The sequence below is a fragment of the Bos indicus x Bos taurus genome, chromosome 5, assembly GCF_003369695.1.
Source record: "Bos indicus x Bos taurus breed Angus x Brahman F1 hybrid chromosome 5, Bos_hybrid_MaternalHap_v2.0, whole genome shotgun sequence".
In the NCBI taxonomy this organism is placed as follows: domain Eukaryota; kingdom Metazoa; phylum Chordata; class Mammalia; order Artiodactyla; family Bovidae; genus Bos; species Bos indicus x Bos taurus.
The window spans coordinates 88,084,485-88,107,661 of record NC_040080.1 but is presented as its reverse complement, the minus strand read 5'-3'; the positions used below and the strand labels follow the sequence as shown (position 1 = coordinate 88,107,661).

The following is a 23,177-nucleotide window of genomic DNA, read 5'->3' as shown; positions in this document are numbered from 1 at the left end:
GACCCAAATTGTCCCAGATCTTCAGAGAAACTTGGAAAGAAGCTTTATGAAGACCTAAGTAAGTTCAGGGGGGAATGGATACATGTATATGTATGGCTGAGTGCCTCTGTTCCCTGCCCAAAACTATCACAACATTGTGAATTGGCTATAACCCAATATAAAATAAACAGTTCAAAAAAAAAAAGTAGAGCAAGTGAAATCCAAAAGCACGTGAGGACTTAGACCTAACAGAGATTTTGGGGAAGCCCCAGGTCCCTGTGTAAATGCACAGCAGGAGGATCTTAAGGAGGATAGTTCTGTTCTACAGGCTAAGGCTGAGGGAGTCAAGAAATTCAAGGGGGCCTCCCAACTATGGTTTTTGTGGGTTTTGCAGGGCCTCCCAGCCAGGCCCTCTCCCCAAGCTGGGCCCTCTTCCTTACCTTGGGCATCGCCACCAGAGGTTAACACGGCGATGGCTTTGCCGATTCCCAGGGTTTTGGCTGCATGGTGCTCATGGGTCATGATCCACTCTAGAATTCAAAAGAATGGCCAGTTAGGATACAACGGGATCGAGGCTGCTATGAGCTTGGAAGATGGCTCTGTTAGACTGGCTAGAGCCACCTCACAGTCAGGCTGTCCCACTATACTGAGTCTGAGGTTTGCAGCCTAGGATCTTTGGACTTCTTCCAGAAAAGAACCACACCCTCGCAGAATGACAGGCTGAAATGTCACAGAAATCAAGCCTAAGACCGCAAAAGTCCTAGCTAATCCCTCCCACCCCAACTGGAGCCTATTTGGAGAAGAAGCTAAGGTCAAGGAGAAGGGTGGGTGACTGAACAGAAATGAGAAAGGAGAAAAGTTAAGTTAGCTTCACAGAATCCTCTCTTTTAATGAAGGGAAGGGCTATTGCAGAGGACAGGAATCAAATGAGGCTTAGGGCACTTCGAACCAACAAAACAGAAACAGAAAAACAACAGTAGGTTGGGTTTTGGTTAAGATTTGAGTTGGGTGTTATGGAAATGGGCTAAGTTGGAACGGGAGTTCCAGGTTATACAGGCACACTGGAGCTTGGGCAAAATAATGGTTCAGGCTTCGGAATGGTGAGGGACTTTCTCTGGCTTTTCCCATCCCTCTCAGGGTCTCTGCCTCCTATGCATCTCTTGATCCTTTATCTTCAGGCCTTGCCCCTCACACTAAACACTACCAAATGTGAAGAGTAACACAAAATCACTGCCACAGAGACATGAATATGTACACATAACATGTGAACACCTTCATATTTTTGTCTTTAGGACTTATCTCTCTCAAAGGAAAATACAAGACATACTTTCGCATCCATAAAAATGCCAACTGAATCATCACTTTCCCAGTTATCCAGGCTAACCAACCGCTGTTATTTTTAAAATTTATCTCCTCTTTAATCTCAAGAATCAAAACAGTTACCAAACCCTATTATTCTCCTTCTTATTATCTTCCTTTATCCTCCTTTTCTGTCCTCATGGCCTCTTTCCATCTGAATTGTTTTCTTCAATAGCTGGTCTCCCTCTGCTTGTGCTTCCCTTCTCCACTCTATTTCAGACACCAAATAAACCTCCAAGGGAAGGTCATAGGCCTCTGAGGCCTCAGTGGAGAGAGGATTCATTCACACGATCAGAAGCTGATGACCTTTAAGTACAGCTCATGTTTCAGATGTGAACCCTGGGACAATCAGGGTAGCTGCTGATAAATACACAGGTCACATCCACATATAAATCCATACACAAGCCAAGAAAATACATGCAATGAGACACTCATGAAGAAAACATACACAAACATACGTAGTGTTGTTAACAAACACAGGTTCACAAATATGCTGCATATAATCAGTACTGACAGATAAACCCAAACTTCTTGGGTTGCATTCAAAGCTTCCATGACCTAACTCTTGCCTGGAGCTCCAACCTTGGCTCCTGCAAATTTTCTGCTCCATTAACATCTAAACATCACTTTGTTCCTCCCCACTTCTGTGCCTGTGCACATTGCATCACTTGTGTGGAAGGCTATCCTGGCTCTTTCCACAGATCAATATCCTACTCCATTATTTAAGGCCTGTCCTAGTCACATTCCTGTTAAACCTATTAAGCCTTCACTGATTACCACAGGTCAAGGAGTACTTCTTTCTGAACCTCCTCAAATCACATAGTGTTTCTGAAACCAGATCACCCGCTTAGCACTGAATTATTGCTTTATGTGATATTTTAGTTGCTTCTTATGTGTTGAAAAAGTTGGGCTAAATAAGGAGTCAGCAAACTACAGCCCAGGAGCCAAATTGAACCCTTCCAATGTCTTTGTAAGGCAGCAAACTAAGAAAAGTTTTTACATTTTGAGTGGTTGAAAAAGCAATTTCATCACATATAAAACTTATATGAAATTCAGTTTTCAGTGCTCATACCACTCACATTCTTTTGGTAATTATCTATGGCTGCTTTTGTGCTACAAGAGCAGAGTAGATTATTGCAACAGAGACCCTAAAACATTTACTATCTGGCCTTCAAAAGAAAAAGTTTGCAGATACCTGGGCTAAAGATTGCTAAAGTCATTTTCCCTAACTAGACTGAAAGCTCCTGGGGGTTGGGGGGATCATTTTCATTTGTTAAAGCTTCCCACAGCCTACCGAAGCCTGTGCACATCAGTGAACTGACAACTGGAGAGGCACACAAATATAGAAAAAAATTTAAATATGCTTGGATACATATTCCTTCTACTTCTAACACATACAGATACAAACAGGACTTAAGAAAGCACATAGCAACAAATAGTGAGAGGAACACAAACACACAAGAATAGAGACACTCTCCTATTGAATGAGTGTTCATGTGCAAATTTCTGCAGTTCTCAAGAATAGAAAGCCTAAGTGGTTGCTGCAAATAGGAAGGCAAAATTTTGGAAAGAAAAGAACAAAACGTTTGAGTACTGTGCCAATCCCTTTTTCCCTGAGTTTTCCTCTGCTTATTCACTCTGGGAGCTCATCCCTGATAGAAATCCATACAGGGATCTTCCACCCACAGAGGCTTCAGTGACGGAGAGAATGCATCATAAACGGGGGGAAGGTGGGGAGTGCTGACCTGCAAAAAAAAACAGCTCAAATTCTTCTGTTGCATCTCTAAAATTGTTATAGAGGCACAAGACACAGATATACAAGCAGAGTCATAAATAAATGGATCAACAGTGACACACATGTAGAAACAGACATGTTGAAACCTATATATAAAATCTCAGGTGCGCAGAAAAGCACGAGGGAGGTAGAAATACAGGAGAGGCAGCATCCTAGGAGCGCTGACTTGAATTGGATGAGTGCCAGGGCAGGAGTCAGGCTGCCGAGAGCTACTAGGTCGGAGCACCACCCACCCATCCCTGATTCCCAGGCAGAGACAGGGTGTGCACGCCAGGGAGACGAGTCAGGGAGACGAGTCCAGGGGCTAGGATTCGTCACCCATCCCCCCTCAGCTCCTCCTTCTGATGCCGCACCACCTCTTCTTTCCCTGTCTGCTCCCTTCTGCTCTCCCACCGCCAACTCCCAGCACGTTCATTCCCACCTCGCTCGCTCTCGGCTATCCCCCTCGCTCTTTACCCAAGGGCCCCTCTTGCCTTAGAGTCTTAGCTCTCCTCCGCCAGGGCTTCTTTGCAGATTGTCCTTGGGGAAAGGGGGAGGGGAGCTTGGCGAACACTGGGAGGAGCCAGGTGGAGGCAGCCGGGGAGGGGAAAGAGGAGAGGCTTTTCATCCTCCACTAAGCTGATGCGGGCCGCAAGGCTCCTCCCGCTTCTGCTCGCCTTTCTCCTCCCCTTCCCCCTTCCCCCTCCCCCTTAAGAACACAGCACAAACGTGACAGGGGCTTAGTTTCTCCGCTCCCCAAAGGGTTCCCACATCCAGCTCGGGAGCCATCAGCTCCGGTACACAGTGGGAGCCAGGTTTTATTTAGTTCCTCCCCTTGTTGTCCTCAGAGACAGTTTTCCTAGCTGGGGCTTTTCTGCATTCAAACATCCTCCGCAACTAAAAATAAGCCTCCCTCTCTGGCCCTGTCGACTGTCTCCCACCTCTGTCACTTTGTTAAGTGTTAGTCGTCCAGTCGTGTCCGACTTTTTGCGACCCCATGGACTGTAGCCTCTGTCCATGAACTTCTCCAGGCAAGAATACTGGAGTGGGTTGCCATTTCCTCCAGGGGATCTTCCCGACCCAGGGATTGAACCCGAGTCTCCTGCACTGCAGTCAGATTCATTACCGTCTGAGCCGAATCCCTGCCCTTGAGGAACATTGATCACTGGTATTGACATATTCTATGTAGTTGTTCAGTCGCTCAGTCGGGTCTGACTCTGCGACGCCATGGACCGCAGCCCGTTAGGCTTCCCTGTCCTTCACTATCTCCCGGAGCTTCCTCAAACTCATGAGGGACGTCAAAAACCCCTTTTGTATTTACATACCTTTCTCAGAGAAAATACAGGGAACCTAGCGAGGAATGAGAGTTGTTTTCGTTGTTTAGTCGCTAAACTAAGAGGCAAGAACCCTGCCTTGACAGCCTCATTCTCAAGCCTGCAATAGAAGGGGATGCAGGATTCTGAGAGTGAGGCAATCGTATCTGTTGGGCTACAAAGCAAGAAGAATCCATCCTGGGAACATGGATCAAGTACTACTTGAGGAAGAGGTGCATCCTTTTACCCAGTTCCTCTTTACTCTTTCCACTGCTCCACCCATGCCTTGTTTCAACCCCTCTCCACAGCCATCTCTCATCTCCTTGCTGTTTTTACCACCCCACCTCTTGCTTACTTTTGTTTCTGCATCTGCACATACTGCAAACAATAACAGTGCAAGTGCCAATGCAAGTCATAGGATAAAAACACATGACTACACAAAATTAACTTTCTGCAAATGTTGCCATCAAAAAAGTGAAAAGACAACCCATAGAATGGGACAAAATATTTGCAAATCATATATCTGATAAAGATATATATATAAGAGAATATATAACTCTTGTAACCCAACCATAAAAAGATAATAAACCAATTTAAAAATGGGCAAAAGATCTTAACAGATACCTCACCAAAGATGACGGATGGCAAATAAGCATATGAAATGATGCTCAAAATCATGTCATTAGGCACTGCAAATTAAAACAGAGAGACCACTACCATCTATTAGAACGAAAACTTGATAGTACCAAATACTGACAAGAATGTGAAGCAACAAGAACTCTTTGTTGATACAAATGTAAAATGGTATAGTCACTTTTAAAGATACTTTGGCAGTTTCTTACAAAGCTAAATATAGCATTACCATATGATCCAGCAATCATATTCTGAGGTATTTAAGTGAGTTGAAAACTATACCTATATAAAACCCCGCACATAAATGTTTAATAGCAACTTTGTTCAAAATTGCCAGGAACTGGAAGCAACCAAAATGTCCCTCCAAAGGTAAATGGATAAACAAACTGTGGCTGCTGCTGCTGCTGCTGCTAAGTCGCTTCAGTCGTGTCCGACTCTGTGCGACCCCATAAACGGCAGCCCACCAGGCTCCCCTGTCTCTGGGATTCTCCAGGCAAGAACACTGGAGTGGGTTGCCATTTCCTTCTCCAATGCATGAAAGTGAAAAGTGAAAGTGAAGTCTGTGTCTGACTCTTTGAGACCCCATGGACTGCAGCCCACCAGGCTCCTCCATCCATGGGATTTTCCAGGCAAGAGTACTGGAGTGGGGTGCCATTGCCTTCTCCAACAAACTGTGGTTCATCCATCAAATAAGGCAATAAAACAAAATGACCTACAAAGCCAAGAAAAAGACATGGAGGAATCTTAAAACATACTGCTTAGTGAAAGAAACTAGTCTGAAAATACTGCATACTATGTGATTCCAACTATATGACATTCTGGACAAGGTGAAACTATAAAGACAGTGAAAAGATCAGTGGTTGCCGAGGGTTCAGAGTAGAGATGGAGCAATAGATAGGCGGAACTCAAGGGATGTTTTTGGCAGTGAAACTATTCTGTATGATGCTATAATGGAGGATACATGACATTACGCATTTGTCAAAAGTTACAGAATCATAAAACACAAAGTGTAAACCCTAATGTCAAGTATGGACTTTAGTCAATAATAATGCATCAATACTGGTTCATCTATTGTAACAAATGTACCACACCAATGCAGGATGTTAATAATAGGGGAAACTGAGCAGAAAACAGCCAGGATATATGGGAACTGTGCAATCTGCTCAATTTTCTGTAAGTCTAAAACTGCTCTAACAAAGTCTATTAATTTCAAAAAATATATTCTGTTCAATGAAATATCAAATAAAGTTGTGATAGTAACAAAGAAAAATGGGCAAGCATTTGAAAAGACATATATCTAAAGAAAATATACAACCGATAAGTACATGAAAAGGTTATTATTAATTCCATTTCTTTAATACAGACCTATTCAAATCATCTATTTCTCCTTGTGTGAATGTTGGCAGATTGTATCTTTCAAGGGATTGGTCCATTTGACATAGGTTACCAAATTTGTGGGCACAGAATTGTTCGTAGTATTCCTTTATCATCCTTTTAATTTTCACGGGATCTGTAGCAATGTCCCCTCCTTCATTTTGGCCATTAGCAATTTGTGTTCTTTTTTTTTTTTCTTAGTTAACCTATCCAGAGATTTATTAACTTTATTGACCTTTTTTAAAAACTAGCTTTAGTTACATTTTCTCTATTGATTTTTTTGTCTTCAATTTTATTGATTTCTGTTCTAATTTTTTTTTTTGTCTGAGTACTTTGGATTTAATTTGTTCTTCTCCTAATTTCATAAGATGGAAACTTAGGATACTATGAGATTTAGATCACTTGCTTTTCTGATATATCCACACAATGTTATAAATTTCCTTCTAAGCACTGCTTTCTCTGCATCTGACAAATTTTAATAAATTGTGCTTTTAATTTTATTTAGTTTAAAATATATTTAAATTTATCATGGGATTTCTTCTTTGACTAAAGTGTTACTTAGATTTGTGTTGTTTAACCTCTAAGTATTGGGGCATTTTCCAGTTATCTTTCTGTTACTGATTTCTAGTTTAATTCCACTGTGATCTGAAAGCAGCAATTATATAATTTCTGTTCTTTTAAATTAGTTAAGATGTTTTTTATAGCCCAGAATGTGGTCTGTCATGATGAATATGTTATCATGTATGTATGAATGAATGCATGGGTGAATCAAGTCACCTTGAGAAAAATTTATATTCAGCTATTGTTGGACGAATTGCTGAAATCAATACTATTCAGTTCACTGATGGCGTTGAGATCACTGATGTCCATATTTTCTGTATGCTGTATCTGTCCACTTCTGAGAGAAAGATGTTGAAGTCTCTAATTGTGATAGTTAATTCATCTATTTCTCCTTTTAGTTCTATCAGTCTTTGCCCCACGTAGTTTGATGTTGTGTTGTTAGGCACATACACATTAAGAATTGGATCTTCTTGGAGAATTGACCCCTTTATCATTAGGTAATGCCCATCTTCATCCCTGTTAACTTTTCTTTGAACTCTGCCATGTCTAAAATTAATACAACCATCCCTGCTTTCTTTTGATTAGTGCTAGCATGGAATATTCTTCTCATCCATTTACTTTTTATCTATAAATAGCTTTATATTTAAAGTGGGTTTTTTGTGGACAACACAGTTGGGTCACGTTTTCAGATCAACTTTTGACAATGTATCTTTCAACTGGTACATTTAGACCACTGACATTCAAAATGAGTATTGGATTAATATATACCATATTCATTACAATTTTCTATTTGTTGTCCTTGTTTTTTGTTTCTATTTTGTCTTCCACTCTTTTTCTGCCTTTTGTGGTTTTAATGAAGTATTTTATGTGACTCTATTTTTCCCTCCTTTCTTAGCATAGCAGTAATACCTTTCTACTTTTTTTTAGTGGTTGCCCTAGAATTTGCAACATACATTTGCAACTAATTCTAGTCCACTTTCAAATAACACGATGTCATTTCACAAGTCATATGAATACCTATAACAACAAAATAAGCCTAATTCCTTCCTCCCATCCCTTGTATCATTTCTGTCATTTATTTTACTTATATATAAACATAAATAAGCATATGTATGATAAACACATGGGTGCATGCATGCTAAGTCACTTCAGTTGTGTCCAACTCTTCGCAACCCCATGGACTGTAGCCTGCCAGGCTCCTCTGTCCATGGGATTCCCCAGGCAAGAGTACTGGAGTGGGTTGCCATGCCCTTCTCCAGGGGATCTTCCCAATCCAGAGACTGAACCCTTGTCCCTTATGTCTCCTGCATTGGCAGGCGCAGGCGGGTTCTTTACCACTAGCGCCACCTGGGAAGCCCATGATAAACACATAAGCGTACATAAGTGAATATACTGTGGCTATTATTTTGAACAAATTGCTGTTAGATCCATTAAGAAAAATGAAAGGTTTTGTTCTATCTTCACTTATTCCTTCTTTGATGCTCTTCTTTAAACAGATCTGAGTTTCTGACCTATATTATTTTTCTTCTCTCTGAAGAACTGCTTTTAACATTTCTGGCAAGGCAGGTCTATGGGCAAAAAAATTCCCTCAATTTGGTTTTACTGTTGCTGTTGTTCAGTCACTCAGTCATGTCTGTCATGACTGTCCTGTCAGTCATGTCTGACTCTGCAACCTCATGGACTGCAGCACACCAGGCTTCTCTGTCCTTCACCATCTCCCAGAGCTTGCTCAAACTCATGTCCATTGAGTTGGTGACGCTATCCAATCATCTCATCCCCTTAAAATCTTTATTTCTCCTTTACTTTTTAAAAATTAATTTATTTTAATTGGAGGCTAATTACAATATTGTAGTGGTTTCTGCCATACACTGACACGGATCAGCCATGGGTGTACATGTGTTCCCCATCCTGAAACCCCCACCCACCTCCCTCCCCATCCCATCCCTCAGGGTCATCCCAGAGCACCAGCCCTGAGCACCCTGTCTCATGCATCAAACCTGGACTGGCGATCTATTTCACATGTGGTAATATACATGTTTCAATGCTATTCTCTCAAATCATCCCACCCTTGCCTTCTCCCACAGAGTCCAAAAGTCTGTTCTTCACATATGTGTCTCTTTTGCTGTCTCACATATATCTCCTTCACTTTTGAAGGATAATTTCACAGGGTACAGAATTGTAGATTGGTGGTGGGGGCGGGAGGAGGGGAGGGTGTCTCTCTTAACATTTAAAATATTTACTCCACTAGGTGGCAGTAGTGGCAAAGAACCCGCCTGCCAATGCAGGAGACTTAAAAGACACAGATTCAATCCCTGGGTTAGGAGGGCATGGCAACCCACTACAGTATTCTTGCCTGGAGAATCCAATGGACAGAGCAGCCTGGCAGGCTACAGTCCATGGGGTCGCAAGGAGTTGGACATGACTGAAGTGACTGAGCATGCATGCCACTCTCTTATTTGTATGGTCTCTGTGGAGAAGTCAGATATAATTCTTATCTTTGTTCTTCTATAAGTATGGTGCTTTTTCCCCCTTTCAGGAATTTTATTTTCAATTTTCTGTAATTGAAAATGATATGCCTAGGTATAGGGGTGTTTTTGTTTGGCCTTTAGCTTGTTTGGTGTTCTATGAGCTTCCCAGGTATGTACTTTAATGTCTGACATTAGTTTGGGAAAATCCTCAGTCTTTAATGTTTCAAATAATTCTTCTCTTCCTTCCTTTTCTTTTGGTATTCCTATTATGTATATGTTACATCTGGTGTAGTTGTACCACAGTCCTTCAATATTCTGTTGGTTTTTTTCCAGTCTTACTTTCTTTGTTTTTCGGTTTTTGTTTTTTTTTTTTTCTTTTTAACCCTCCTCCCTCCTCCCTCCCCATACCATCCCTCTGGGTCGTCCCAGTGCACCAGCCCCAAGCATCCAGCATCGTGCATTGAACCTGGACTGGCATCTCGTTTCATACATGACATTTCACATGTTTCAATGCCATTCTCCCAAATCTTCCCACCCTCTCCCTCTCCCACAGAGTCCATAAGCCTGTTCTATACATCAGTGTCTCTTTTGCTGTCTCGTATACAGGGTTATCGTTACCATCTTTCTAAATTCCATATATATGCGTTAGTATACTGTATTGGTGTTTTTCCTTCTGGCTTACTTCACTCTGTATAATAGGCTCCAGTTTCATCCACCTCATTAGAACTGATTCAAATGTATTCTTTTTAATGGCTTAGTAATACTCCATTGTGTATATATACCACAGCTTTCTTATCCATTCATCTGCTGATGGACATCTAGGTTGCTTCCATGTCCTGGCTATTATAAACAGTGCTGCGATGAACATTGGGGTACACGTGTCTCTTTCCCTTCTGGTTTCCTCAGTGTGTATGCCCAGCAGTGGGATTGCTGGATCATAAGGCAGTTCTATTTCCAGTTTTTTAAGGAATCTCCACACTGTTCTCCATAGTGGCTGTACTAGTTTGCATTCCCACCAACAGTGTAAGAGGGTTCCCTTTTCTCCACACCCTCTCCAGCATTTATTATTTGTAGACTTTTGGATCGCAGCCATTCTGACTGGTGTGAAATGGTATCTCATAGTGGTTTTGATTTGCATTTCTCTGATAATGAGTGATGTTGAGCATCTTCTCATGTGTTTGTTAGCCATCTGTATGTCTTCTTTGGAGAAATGTCTATTTAGATCTTTGGCCCATTTTTTGATTGGGCCATTTATTTTTCTGGAGTTGAGCTGTAGGAGTTGCTTGTATATTTTTGAGATTAGTTGTTTGTCCGTTGCTTCATTTGCTATTATTTTCTCCCATTCTGAAGGCTGTCTTTTCACCTTGCTAATAGTTTCCTTTGATGTGCAGAAGCTTTTAAGTTTAATTAGGTCCCATTTGTTTATTTTTGCTTTTATTTCCAATATTCTGGGAGGTGGGTCATAGAGGATCCTGCTGTGATGTATGTCAGACAGTGTTTTGCCTATGTTCTCCTCTAGGAGTTTTATAGTTTCTGGTCTTACGTTGAGATCTTTAATCCATTTTGAGTTTATTTTTGTATATGGTGTTAGAAAGTGTTCTAGTTTCATTCTTTTACAAGTGGTTGACCAGATTTCCCAGCCCCACTTGTTAAAGAGATTGTCTTTAATCCATTGTATATTCTTGCCTCCTTTGTCAAAGATAAGGTGTCCATAGGTGCGTGGATTTATCTCTGGGCTTTCTATTTTGTTCCATTGATCTATATTTCTGTCTTTGTGCCAGTACCATACTGTCTTGATAACTGTGGCTTTGTAGTAGAGCCTGAAGTCAGGTAGGTTGATTCCTACTTTCTTTGTTTTTCAATTTTTGAGGATTATATTGATATATCCTCTGGCCCAGAGACCTTCCTTTAGCCATGCCCAGTCTACTAAGAAGTCCATCAAAGGCATTTTCCACTTCCATTACAGGGGTTTTCATTTCTAGCATTTCTTTTTGTCCCTTTCTTAAGATTTCCATCTCTCTGCTTGTATTGCTTGTCTGTTCCTACTTGCCGTCTATTGATATTTTATCCACTAGGACCCTTAGCACATTAATCATAGGTGTTTAAAATTCCTGGTCTGATGATTCTAACATCCCTGCCATGTTTGGTGCCGATGTTTGCTGTCTCTTCACACGGTTTTTTTCCTTTTTATATGCCTTATAATTTTTTCTTGGTAGCCAGACATGACATACTGGGTAAAAGAAAGTGCTGTAAATAGGCCTTAATAATGCAGTGGTGAGGTGTTGGGGAGGGAAAGCATTCTATAGTCCTGTGATTAGATTTCAGCCTTTTACGGTGCCTATGCCTCTGGACTACGAATTTCACAAGTGTTTCTCAGATTTTTTTTTTTCCTCCCTGCCCGCCTTAGATGGAATAGGACAGCTAGAGTGGGCTGGATTTCGGTATTACCCTTCCTCGGATCAGTTAGACTCTGATAACTTACTCTGGTAAGTTAGGCTTTGGTTAACTAGTTTCTCCTGAAGGCAGGCCTTGTTAAGAACAAAATGTTCTTGTAACAGGGAAGAACAAATCTGACTCCATATTGGATGTTTCTTTTACTTTTAACTTTTGTATTCTATTGCTTTTGCTACAAGTTACTCACTATAGGGATGTTGTCTATAGGCTTAAATTATACAGAAGGCAATGGCACCCCACTCCAGTACTCTTGCCTGGAAAATCCCATGGACAGAGGAGCCTGGTGGGCTGCAGTCCATGGGGTCTCAAAGAGTCAGACACAGACTTCACTTTCACTTTTCACTTTCATGCATTGGAGAAGGAAATGGCAACCCACTCCAGTGTTCTTGCCTGGAGAATCCCAGGGACGGGGGAGCCTAGTGGGCTGCCGTCTATGGGGTCGCACAGAGTCGGACACGACTGAAGAGACTTAGCATACATAATGGCCCATCTCTGAAAACTCTGCCTCCTGTGTAATAAATGTTACGCCAATATACCTTTGTTTAGCTCACATGAAACCTCCTGACCAGGCCCACTTGTGAATGGTTACAGCAAGGTAGAAACTAATGTATGTAGGAAACTGGAATTTACCCTCCTTTTACTATAGAAAGAAGCCAGAATTCTAACTAAGGGAAGATGTTTTCTTGGGGACACTAATTCACCATCTTCTCAGTCTTCTGGCTTTCCAAATAAAGCTGTTACTCCTTGCCACATCAACTCGCCTCTCAATTTATTGGCTTGTCTTGAGGTGAGAAATACAAGCTAAAACTCGTAATACTCTGGTTTAGTTCAGAATGGTTCCTCTTCTCTTCCCCCTGCTGGAAGCCCAACCAGATTTTTCTCTGATACTTACTGTGTGAATCTGGTCAAACTCCTGGGAGTAAATCTCACAATATTGTGAGGGCACCCCTTTGACTGGATCTTCCTATAGTTTTTAACTCCTAGAGTTGTCTGCACTGAGACTCCAGCAATTTGTCAATTACAGTTCAGGCTTTCCTACCCTTCGGTGTTTCCCAAGGTTTCCACTCATGGGTCTCTGCTCCAGGAAGCTGTGATGAACTGTATTCACTTGCTTGTCTCTCCAATTTTGGAGTTAGCAGTTTGCCCCGTGTCCTCCCCGCTCTTATGGATTCAAGAAGAGTTACTGGCTTTTCAGTCTTTTTTTTACTATTACTTGTTGTTAGCATGGAGTGTGACTTTCAAGCTCCTTGTACTGGAGCTGGGGGACTGGAATGGGGAACTGGTAGATAGAAATCCAAATTACACATTTTAAATGGATAAATTTTATGATATGTGATTTATATCTTGATAAATCTGCATTTAAAATTTGAAAAAGGAGAAGCTGGAAGAGCTGCCCATACATTCTGGGCTTTTTAATTCCAAAAGGGAATATAAAGGCTGAAATTTAAGTCAGTCCACCCCTTCCTCTTTCTACCCACTACTAACTTCTACATCTTAATGTAGGAGTTCTTAATGAATCACTGCATTTCTGAGTCTACCTTACTTAGGTGAAGACAAGGAAATGTCATTTACTCCTAGCCTTATCCCCAGATACTTGATCCTTTAGATCCCTTTTTCTGTCCAGGGAGCAATCACCCCCATGAGGACCACTCAAAGAAATATCATCTCAAAAGGCACCTGGGGAAACTTCAGGTCAGCTGGAGGTGGGAGTCACAGAAAAGAATTTTCTCAGAAGTACTAGGCCTTGCCTATTGTCATCCTAGTGCAATCTCCAAAACTGAAGATGTTCCTTTCTGAGCACTAAATTAGTAAAAAGCCAACACAATATAGAGAGTAGCTAATGGAAGAAATGCATCGTGTTAAGAAATGGCTATAAATGTCTTCCTGATAAGAATTTTGAGAAACCCAATTTATTATTAATTTATTCATATACTCAACAAATATTTATTGAGGACTCATTATGTGCCAGTCATTGTGCCAGGTACTGAGGTATAATAAGCTCTCATGAGGCTTATCCTCTAGAGGGACTATCAAAGGTTCAAAGAAGTTTATATTTCATTGGACCTGGGAGATAATTGAGAAATCAATAATTCCATCACAAATTGTAATATATCAAATTTTTATGACAAAAATATATTAATTGAGGGCACATGGAGTAAAAAAAAAAAAATGGGGCCTGGATACTAAGACTCTAGTAGTATTTATTTATTTCCAAATAAAGCTGTTTGAGAGAACACCAGAGGACATATATTCCAGCATTAGAGAGATGGACGATATGATAAAACCATGATAGCTCCTTATAAATGGATTTTCCTTAATCTTAAACTCCAAGACCACACATTTTATTTTTTCATAATTTTCTGTTTATCAAACAACTTTTAAATTTCAAATATAGTTTCTCAGGAACCTTAACGACTTGGAAGGGGCACGTTAGTGAGCTTTGGTTGACTAATGATTCAAAATTTGGACGTATAATTTGATGGTAGACTGATGACATAAGAGAATTTTGAGATCTGGGAAATTCTTGAAAATACTTATATATCTTATACCTAATCCTCAGGCCTCTAATGGCGAGGCTGAGAAGCATCCTTCCGGGCAGGGTGCCGGTGTGTGGAGCTTATGGGTAAACACAATATGGTAACTGAGGAAGAAGACTTTGTGAAAGGGGTCTAAACATTGTCATACCTTAGGGTGCCTAAGGAAAGAGTAAGGAATAAAGTGCACAGCTTAGCAGCGTAAGGACCAGGAGTCATAAAACAAAGCAGCATGTTAGGCAGTCAAACAAGAGCTGGTGCCAAAACACATCTCAAAGCGACTAAACTAAGCCAGTAGCTGAATTTGCTTTCATCATAAGATTATTTTCATTTCTGGTATAGTGTAAGGCGGCTGGAAAGGACACTGTGGATCCCTCCTCCAGAGAACACTGAAATTTCCTGAGTTTGCACTCAAAAAGAACCTGGGGTTCTCAAACAAACTTCTCAAGGGGTGAAGGGTGGGGGGTTATGTCCATTCTAATGACTTAAGGAGAGGAATTAGTTAGGGTTCTGCTGGAAGTCTAGAATTTTTTCCAAAATATAATCAGCTTTTTTCAGTTGTTCGGATTGGTAGCTAGAATTCAGGCTTTAGAGAACTTGGCACAGAGTAAGGGGAAAATAAGAGGTAAACCCATAAGAAGAAAGTCATTTGGACATAGAATGCCACGTGGTTAAAATCTACTATTTCTTATACTGTGTCCTATCTAGTGGTGGTCTTCTTGTTTTCAGCACATCAGGTAAAGCTAATGTGCACAAAAGAGAACTATCTTATATGAGAGCTCCCCTTATATGTCATATCTTGTTATTAAGCAATCAAAGACATATTCTTTACACAGATCCTCAAAGTACAGGGAGGCATCCAAAAGGTCCTCTTAGACTTCTCAGAGCTCTCTGGGTATCAGACAGCTATTGGGGTGTTGGCATGAAGTCCAGGCAAACAGTAGGGGCAAAAAGTCATAATTATTACAAAAGAAGGCATTCTAGGGGAGAGAAGTATAAGATGTTTAAGGAGAATTCTATAGTACTTAGACAGGAAGAGCACTTGAGTAAACCAGCTGAGGTATTCTAAAGTACCTTGGTTCATATACTCTATGCATTAACCCTGTTAAGTAATGGTAGGAAATGAAGAGATAGACAGCTTTGGAGAGGACCCTTCAAACTGGGATAACATTAGACAGTACTGCGAGGAAGTTGAGCAGTTCTTGAGGACAGATCGCTTGAACACTGATTACTAAAGGCCAGTATAGATTAAAGACAATAAAGAGGATGTTGTATGGCATACTCCTGAGTCCATTCACTTCCACTAGGATGGTGTCATGACTATGGAAAGGATACATATCTATATTTAGACCACTGTGATGAGAAGATAGCTAGTGACAGTATCCCAAGACATCTAGGAATGAGAAGTAGGTATGCCAGTTATCCGGGTGTGATTCTAGCCCTGGAGAACAGGAAATAGCATACTATAGGTTTCATGTGCTCAGTCAACAAATATTGAGTACCTATTACATGTTAGACACCATTCTAGACTCAAAGGGATCCAGGATTGGAAAAACACATCCCATTTGTCCTTATGGAGCCTACATAATAGGGAGGAAAGCAGATAATGAACAAATTAGTCAAGTAGTGATGACAAGTGCTTTGAAGAAAAATAAAGCAGGGCAAAGAAGGGGAGCAACAAGGGTGCCATCTTAAGTAGGGTATTCTGGGAAGATCTTGCTGAAATGACATTCCAGGAAGAAGTCTGAATAAACGAGAGAGAAAACCATGCTGTTGTTTGGATGGGGGAGAATAGCAAATGCAAAGGGTCAGAGGCTGGAAGAAGTTAGGAGTATCATACCAGAGGATCACCAAGACGTCCTTTGGACTAGAACCAGAACTGAAAATGAGTTACTATGATTTGGTGGATTCATACTGTGAAACATCTCTCTCTGGGTTAAAACAAGTATCTACCTGTTCCTCTCACTTCTACACAAGCCCTGGGTCTCATCTGGTTATTACCTGACTAACATGCTATTTCTCTGTTTTCCTCCACTAGAATGGAAGCTCCCTGAGGACAGATCCTGGGTGTAAACAAGAAACCACTGTCTACACTGGAGCTTGAGTTGGAATAGGATGACCGCTGGACACACTGCAGCCTCTACTAGCAATGAGTATTAAAGTTTCTGACCCAGTGCACTAATTAAAGGTTCTTGGTTCCAGTCTAGCAGATTCAGCATCGCCTGGATCCTTGTCAGAGATGAAAATTCTTGCGCCCGACTTGGAATCTACTGAATGAGAAACTCTGGGGCTGAGGCACACCGTTGCACTTTAACAATCCCTCCAAGTGATTCAGATGTGCAATAAAGTTTGAGAACTATTGTTCTAAGTTGTGGAGGTCTAGGAACACCAACACTTGAAGAATAAAGCTGCATGTCTCAAAGGCCTGGGTGGTTCCTATGCAGTCATTTCTGCCAATGAGGATCAACTTCTCAAGAAAGTCAGCTCAAGCAGAGGTCACAGTAACAAGATGACCCCCACCACAGTTGAAGCACCACTTTCAAGTCTTGATAAGCACAGAGGTAAATGAAGTCTTTAGCTGAGGTATGAAGACTCAAGCTTGAACCAGACATACTTTTTCTTTTCTTAAAGAAGCAAATTTTGAGGGTTATCAAGGAAGAGATGACAAATAATCATTATATAAGACAATACTGGGTGTGAATCTTCTACTTCAAATCTGCTGACACCTCATGGAGCATAACATGAAAGGCCGAGCAGTTTACCAAGTCCAAGGGATATATCTTTAGACTCTTAAATACATTTCCCTCAAAGGGAAATGAGACGGTTAACTGAGAGGTAGTTTAATAAGGAACCATTCAGAATAGGGTGCTCCAAGAGAATAAATAAAATTATTTCTATTAATCAGTGGAAGATGAACAAAAGTGTTCCTCGAGTCTACTGGTATCCTTGAATATTTGACTCAAAGAAAAGCATCTGTAAGGCTATTTTCCTACTCAGTGATCTTTCCAATTTAGTTGACACTATAAAAGCTCTGAGAATTTTAGCTTTGCAAAAAAAACACAAGTTCTCTGGAGTTGTTCCTTGGGAGGTCAATGTTGAATGGTGACTAGGTTGAGATGAAGGTAATCTTGATAGAGGCAGAGCTCCCACTGATTTTCCTTTAGCAAGAATACAGGTTCTGGGATCATGAAAGCATAGCATCTATATGTGGAGAATCCTGTCTCTGATGTAGGAAGCAAGTATGCCTGTTTGGAAGGAACTTAGGTTGTGGGCAGCAAACACTTGTATAAATCAGTTGTGCTCACAGTGTTGGGGTAACTTCATGTCCTGGCCTGCATAAACTGCCAAGGTTTAAGTGTATTATCAAAGGAACTGAAGGTGGGGGCATAGGCAATGTTGGTGACAGATAGCTTAGACAAAGCAAAGAATATGATAGGTAAGTCTTATGCTTCTAGGTTGGGGGTTGGGGGAGCAGGTGGAAGAGGCAGATGGTGGAAGAGGCAGAAGAGGCAGATGGTGGAAACACTGCTCTCCTGGCATTCTCCCCCATTTGCAGCCCAGTAAGAAGTGGGCTCAGTAGTCACAGGTTACCAAGGCTTTTTGCCCATCAGTGAACAGAAAAGAGGCTTATGCACAGTTCACTTCAATTCAGTCATTCAGTCGTGTCCGACTCTTTGTGACCCCATGGACTGTAGCAGGCAAGGCCTCCCTGTCCATCACCAACTCCCGGAGCTTGCTCAAATTCACATCCATCCAATCGGTGATGCCATCCAACCATCTCATACTCTCATCCCCTTCTCCTCCTGACTTCAATCTTTCCCAACATCACGGTCTTTTCCAATGAGTCTGTTCTTCGCGTCAGATGGCCCAAGTATTGGAGTTTCCGCTTCAGCATCAATCCCTCCAATGAATATTCAGGACTGATTTCCTTTAGGATTGACTGGTAGGATCTCCTTGCAGTCCAAGGGACTCTCAAGAGTCTTCTCCAACACCACAGTTCAAGAGCATCAATTCTTTGGCGCTCTGATCAGATCAGATCAGTTGCTCAGTCGTGTCCAATTCTTTGCAACCCCATGAATCGCAGCACGCCAGGCCTCCCTGTCCATCACCAACTCCCGGAGTTCACTCAAACTCATGTCCATCGAGTCAGTGATGCCATCCAGCCATCTCATCCTCTGTTGTCCCCTTCTTCTCTTGCCCCCAATCCCTCCCAGCATCAGTCTTTTCCAATGAGTCAACTCTTCACATGAGGTGGCCAAAGTACTGGAGTTTCAGCTTTAGCATCATTTCTTCCAAACAAATCCCAGGGCTGATCTCCTTCAGAATGGACTGGTTGGATCTCCTTGCAGTCCAAGGGACTCTCAAGAGTCTTCTCCAACACCACAGTTCAAAAGCATCAGTTCTTCGGCACTCAGCCTTCTTCATAGTCCAACTCTCACATCTTAATGTGACTACTGGAAAAACCATAGCTTTGACTAGATGGACCTTTGTCAGCATACTAATATCTCTGCTTTTTAATATGCTGTCTAGGTTGGTCACAGTTTTTCTTCCAAGGAGCAAGCATCTTTTTTAATTTCACTCCTGCAGTCACCATCTGCAGTGATTTTGGAGCCCCCTAAAATAAAGTCTGTCACTGTTTCCATTGTTTCCCCATCTATTTGCCATGAAGTGATGGGACTGGATGTCATGATCTTAGTTTTTTGAATGTTGAGTTTTAAGCCAACTTTTTCACTCTCCTCTTTCACTTTCATCAAGAGGCTCTTCAGTCCTTCTTCGCTTTATGCCATAAGGGTGGTATCATCCGCATATCTGAGATTATTGATATTTCTCCTGGCAATCTTGATTTCAGCTTGTGCTTCATCCAGTCCAGCATTTCTCATGATGTACTCTGCGTAGAAGTTAAACAAGCAGGGTGACAATATACAGCCTTGACGTACTCCTTTCCCGATTTGGAACCAGTCTGTTGTTCCATGTCCAGTTCTAACTGTTGCTTCTTGACCCGCATACAGATTTCTCAGGTGTAAGGTGGTCTGGTATTCCCATCTCTTTAAGAATTTCCCACCGTGTGTTGTGATCTACACAGTCAAAGGCTTTGGTATAATCAATAAAGCAGAAGCATATGTTTTTCAGGAATTCTCTTGCTTTTTCTATGATTCAACAGATGTTGGCAATTTAATCTCTGGTTCCTCTGCCTTTTCTAAATCCAGCTTGAACATCTGGAAGTTCACCTTTTATGTACTGTTGAAGCCTAGCTTGGAGAATTTTGAGCATTACTTTCCTAGCATGTGAGATGAGTGCAATTGAGCGGTATGTTGAACACTCTTTGGCATTGCCCTTCTTTGGGATTGGAATGAAAACTGACCTTTTCCAGTCCTGTGGCCACTGCTGAGTCTTCCAAATTTGCTGGCATATTAAGTGCAGCACTTTAACAGCATAATCTTTTATGATTTGAAACAGCTCCACTATTTCAGAGTTAAGCTTGAGGCCTAGTGAGCAGTTGGATCTGCTGAACTGTAGTCTGGCCCACCAAGCTGCCTACTGCCTCTCCATACTTGTCATGGAAGTAGTCATCCCACAACCTCAGCTATCTGTGAATACTAACCACCTTTCTTTACAAAGGTCAGGGGCCTAGGAAACTCACTCCCTTGCTGTGCCCCAGTGCAGGATCAAATGACTTCCTTATGCTGAGAACTAGTCCTCTATAGGCCAGAAGCACACACATACACATTCAGCCTGCCTCATTATAGTATAGGCTGATTTGTCTACACTGATGGGCAGGGAGTTGCCTGCCTGCCTGGTGTGAAACTGGAAGCAAAATGTATTCCATTTTTCTTGAGGAGCAGAGCACAGCACCTCCATATATAGCTTCACTTAAGGAAGGAGCAAAACATCCTGAATGGAGTCCCTGTGAATTTTTCAGGCTGGCAGCAGCAGCCACAGAGGGACATCAAGCCAGGGTCTGGGGATTTGGGGGCATCAATAGCTCTGGGCTCACCTCAATGCTATTTGATGGCTGACTTCCTCACTCATGCCCTACAAGGCTGCATGGCCTAGATGTGAGGAACTGAGCAAGACAGGGACATTACCCATCCCACCAAAGCAGGTAGCCACTCTTGCCCCCTCCAATGCATCCACAAAATAATTATTGTTTTAAAACATGAATATGACCCTGTCACTCTTTAGTGACTTCCAATAGCTTTGGAGGGGTAAGACCTAGAAGGAGAGCACGATTTGGCTCTTCCGCTATTTTCAGAGTTGGTGCTACAGCTACTCCTCCCCTCCCTCAAGTTGTGCTGGCCTCTCTACTCCTGCAATGAGCCAAACTCCTTCTCATTTTAGAGCCTACAGTCCCTTTTTCTAAAAACTCTTCTTCCCCCTTTCCCTGACTAATGTATACTCATCTCTCGAGTCTTCGTAAGAAAGGGTCTTTCTGATTTCTTGGGCCAGGTTAGATCCCATGTTTTGCACTCTGATTATAGAGTATTATTTTCCTTCACTGTACTAGCATCATTCTAATTATCTAAGCATGTGTGTGATTATGTAATTACTGCCTTACACTCACAAGACCCAAAACTTCATGAGGGCAGGCAATGTACTAACTTTGTTTACTTTATGCCCAGTGCCAAGTACAGTGCCTGACATAGTATATCCTAAACAAGTTTTTTTGGAAGGAACAAAAAGAAGGAGGGACAGAATGAGGGAGGTAGAGAGGAAAGAAGAAAGCAGGGAAGGAATAAGGAAGGAAAGAAGCAGGGGATGAAGGAGGGAGGCAGGCAGGGAGAAAGGCAGAAAAGGAGGAATGGAGGTCCCAATGGGGCAAACTGGGAAGATATTTGATTCTCAGTCTCTAATGGGAGAGCTGGAAGGGTTAAATGTAGCTCTTACCTGAGGCCTCAAGGCTCAAAGGCAGAAGTTGAACAGCAAAATATTGTCCATGGGATAATGCTGAGTTCAAACCACAGAGGCAGGTCCAAATGGGTCATCAGAGCAAAGGGGGTCTGAGGTGAGTATTAGGTATAGAGCAAAATGAGAATAGGAAAAGCAGGGAAGAAGAAGGCAAATAAGAAATAATCTATACAAATTCAGGAAACTGTAGGACAAGTCCACCAGCCAGGCTTATGTCTTGACCTAGCAGCTTTTTATGTATGGGTAATGCAAGTCTGATTAAAGGGACACAGACCACACACAGTTGCCATATATGGATACATATTGTTCCAGTAGCCTAATAAATTGGGACTATTGTATACAAACCATTTGCCTGTGAGTCTGGTTAGCTCTCAGAACACTGAGGAGACTGAATTGGGTTACAGTGTAAGCCATTTCAAAGCCTAGGACTGGATCCTGCCCCATGATGCCCTGCCAACATACTGGAGCTCAGTGAAGCTCTGCCAAAGCAGTCAGCTGGCCCCTCCCTTGTCTACATCTCCAAGGCATCCTCTTTTGAAATTCAACATTTTGAACCAAAGTTATCAAGCTCTTTGAGTTACACACTGTCTCATATTATCTCCCTTCTTGATCATCAGTTTCTGGGCGAGAGGGAAAGCATCTAGTTCATTTTCTCATCTCCTATTGAGACTAGTATTAATACAATTACTTCAAACAGTAAGTGCTAAAAAATTATTGAATAAATATTGCTATATATTTCATAGATGCTGGTAGTGATTACACCAAAGAATTTTTTAACTTCTTGAGGAAAACCTTTTTAGACCTGAATTCTTTTTGAAAAATATAAGGAATTAGACTAATTAATCTCTAAAACATTTCCAAACTGTAAACTACTGAGAGAGTGACAAGGTCATGTCCTTGTCATTTATGTAAAAATATACATTTACAACCTCTCTATCACTTCTAGTATATTATTGGGCACATAGTGGGAACTCAATAAATGTTTGCAATGAACTGACTCCACTACAGATATATTTAAGCTGAGAAGAAACACAGAAACACATTCAGAAATGTGTTTCATATAAATTGCTTAAGAGTTGTACACTACTTAAAATATTCACAAGAAATGTGTTATTAAATGGAGTCTGAAGGTGAATATTTTTTACAATATTTGGAATAACTTTGTGATATAATAACTCCTTAATTTAATCTTTTTCTTAAATGTCTTTCACATTTTTATATGTCAAAGTTCCTAATAATAAGATAAACCAGATTAGCAGCTTACAGTTACGGGGAAGCCAAATGACTTACTATTGATTAAATTAAGCTATTCTTCATAGAGGGAACTGTCCCTCTTTCTACAGTTTCACAGATTCCACTCCCCACCCACCCTACACAATTGTCTCTCTTGTGTCTTAACTAATTTTTCAAATTCAGTGTGTCTACCCATATTTATGATATTCACAATTTTTTCACTTTCCAATGTTCCCTTTCCACATTCCTCCCCCATGCTTAACCACATGCCTCACCATTTGCAAAAATGGGTATGCCTTCCACAGTGTCTGGATCATCCACGGTATCTAGACTCTTCAGGACATCTGTCCTAGATGGTGGCTTTTGCATGAGCATGCTGGAAGTTGAAGCTTCTTCAGCTGAGAAAAAAACATTTCTAGGTTATCCTCAAGGTGGGATTCAGGGGAGAGTGCTCTTTATTCTCTTTCACTTTCTCTATGGCTCTCAGCTAGCTGTCCAGGGCATTTTATGCATAAATCTAGTGAAAAAAATTAGAGAAGTGATGGCTCTTATCAATAATTATCTTACCTCCAAAAGGTGGTAAAAGAGG

The 23,177-nt window shown here is 41.4% G+C and overlaps 1 protein-coding gene across 3 annotated transcripts in view; it reads right to left on the bottom strand.

The window, feature by feature from the left end:
* Positions 1 to 23,177, bottom strand: part of PFKM (phosphofructokinase, muscle) — a 46,093-nt gene that overhangs the window by 20,939 nt on the left and 1,977 nt on the right. Inside the window, exons 2-4 of one of the 3 annotated variants that reach the window (XM_027542691.1) lie at positions 22,864 to 22,986; positions 21,335 to 21,447; positions 420 to 509 (exon numbers count right to left, since the gene is read on the bottom strand). In XM_027542691.1, coding sequence (XP_027398492.1) covers positions 420 to 501 — 82 coding nt within the window. In that variant the 5' untranslated portion in view covers positions 502 to 509; positions 21,335 to 21,447; positions 22,864 to 22,986. Of the gene's footprint in view, positions 1 to 419; positions 510 to 3,606; positions 3,748 to 21,334; positions 21,448 to 22,863; positions 22,987 to 23,177 lie in introns of those variants that run through there. The other 2 variants (XM_027542688.1, XM_027542690.1) reach the window with 2 other exon arrangements.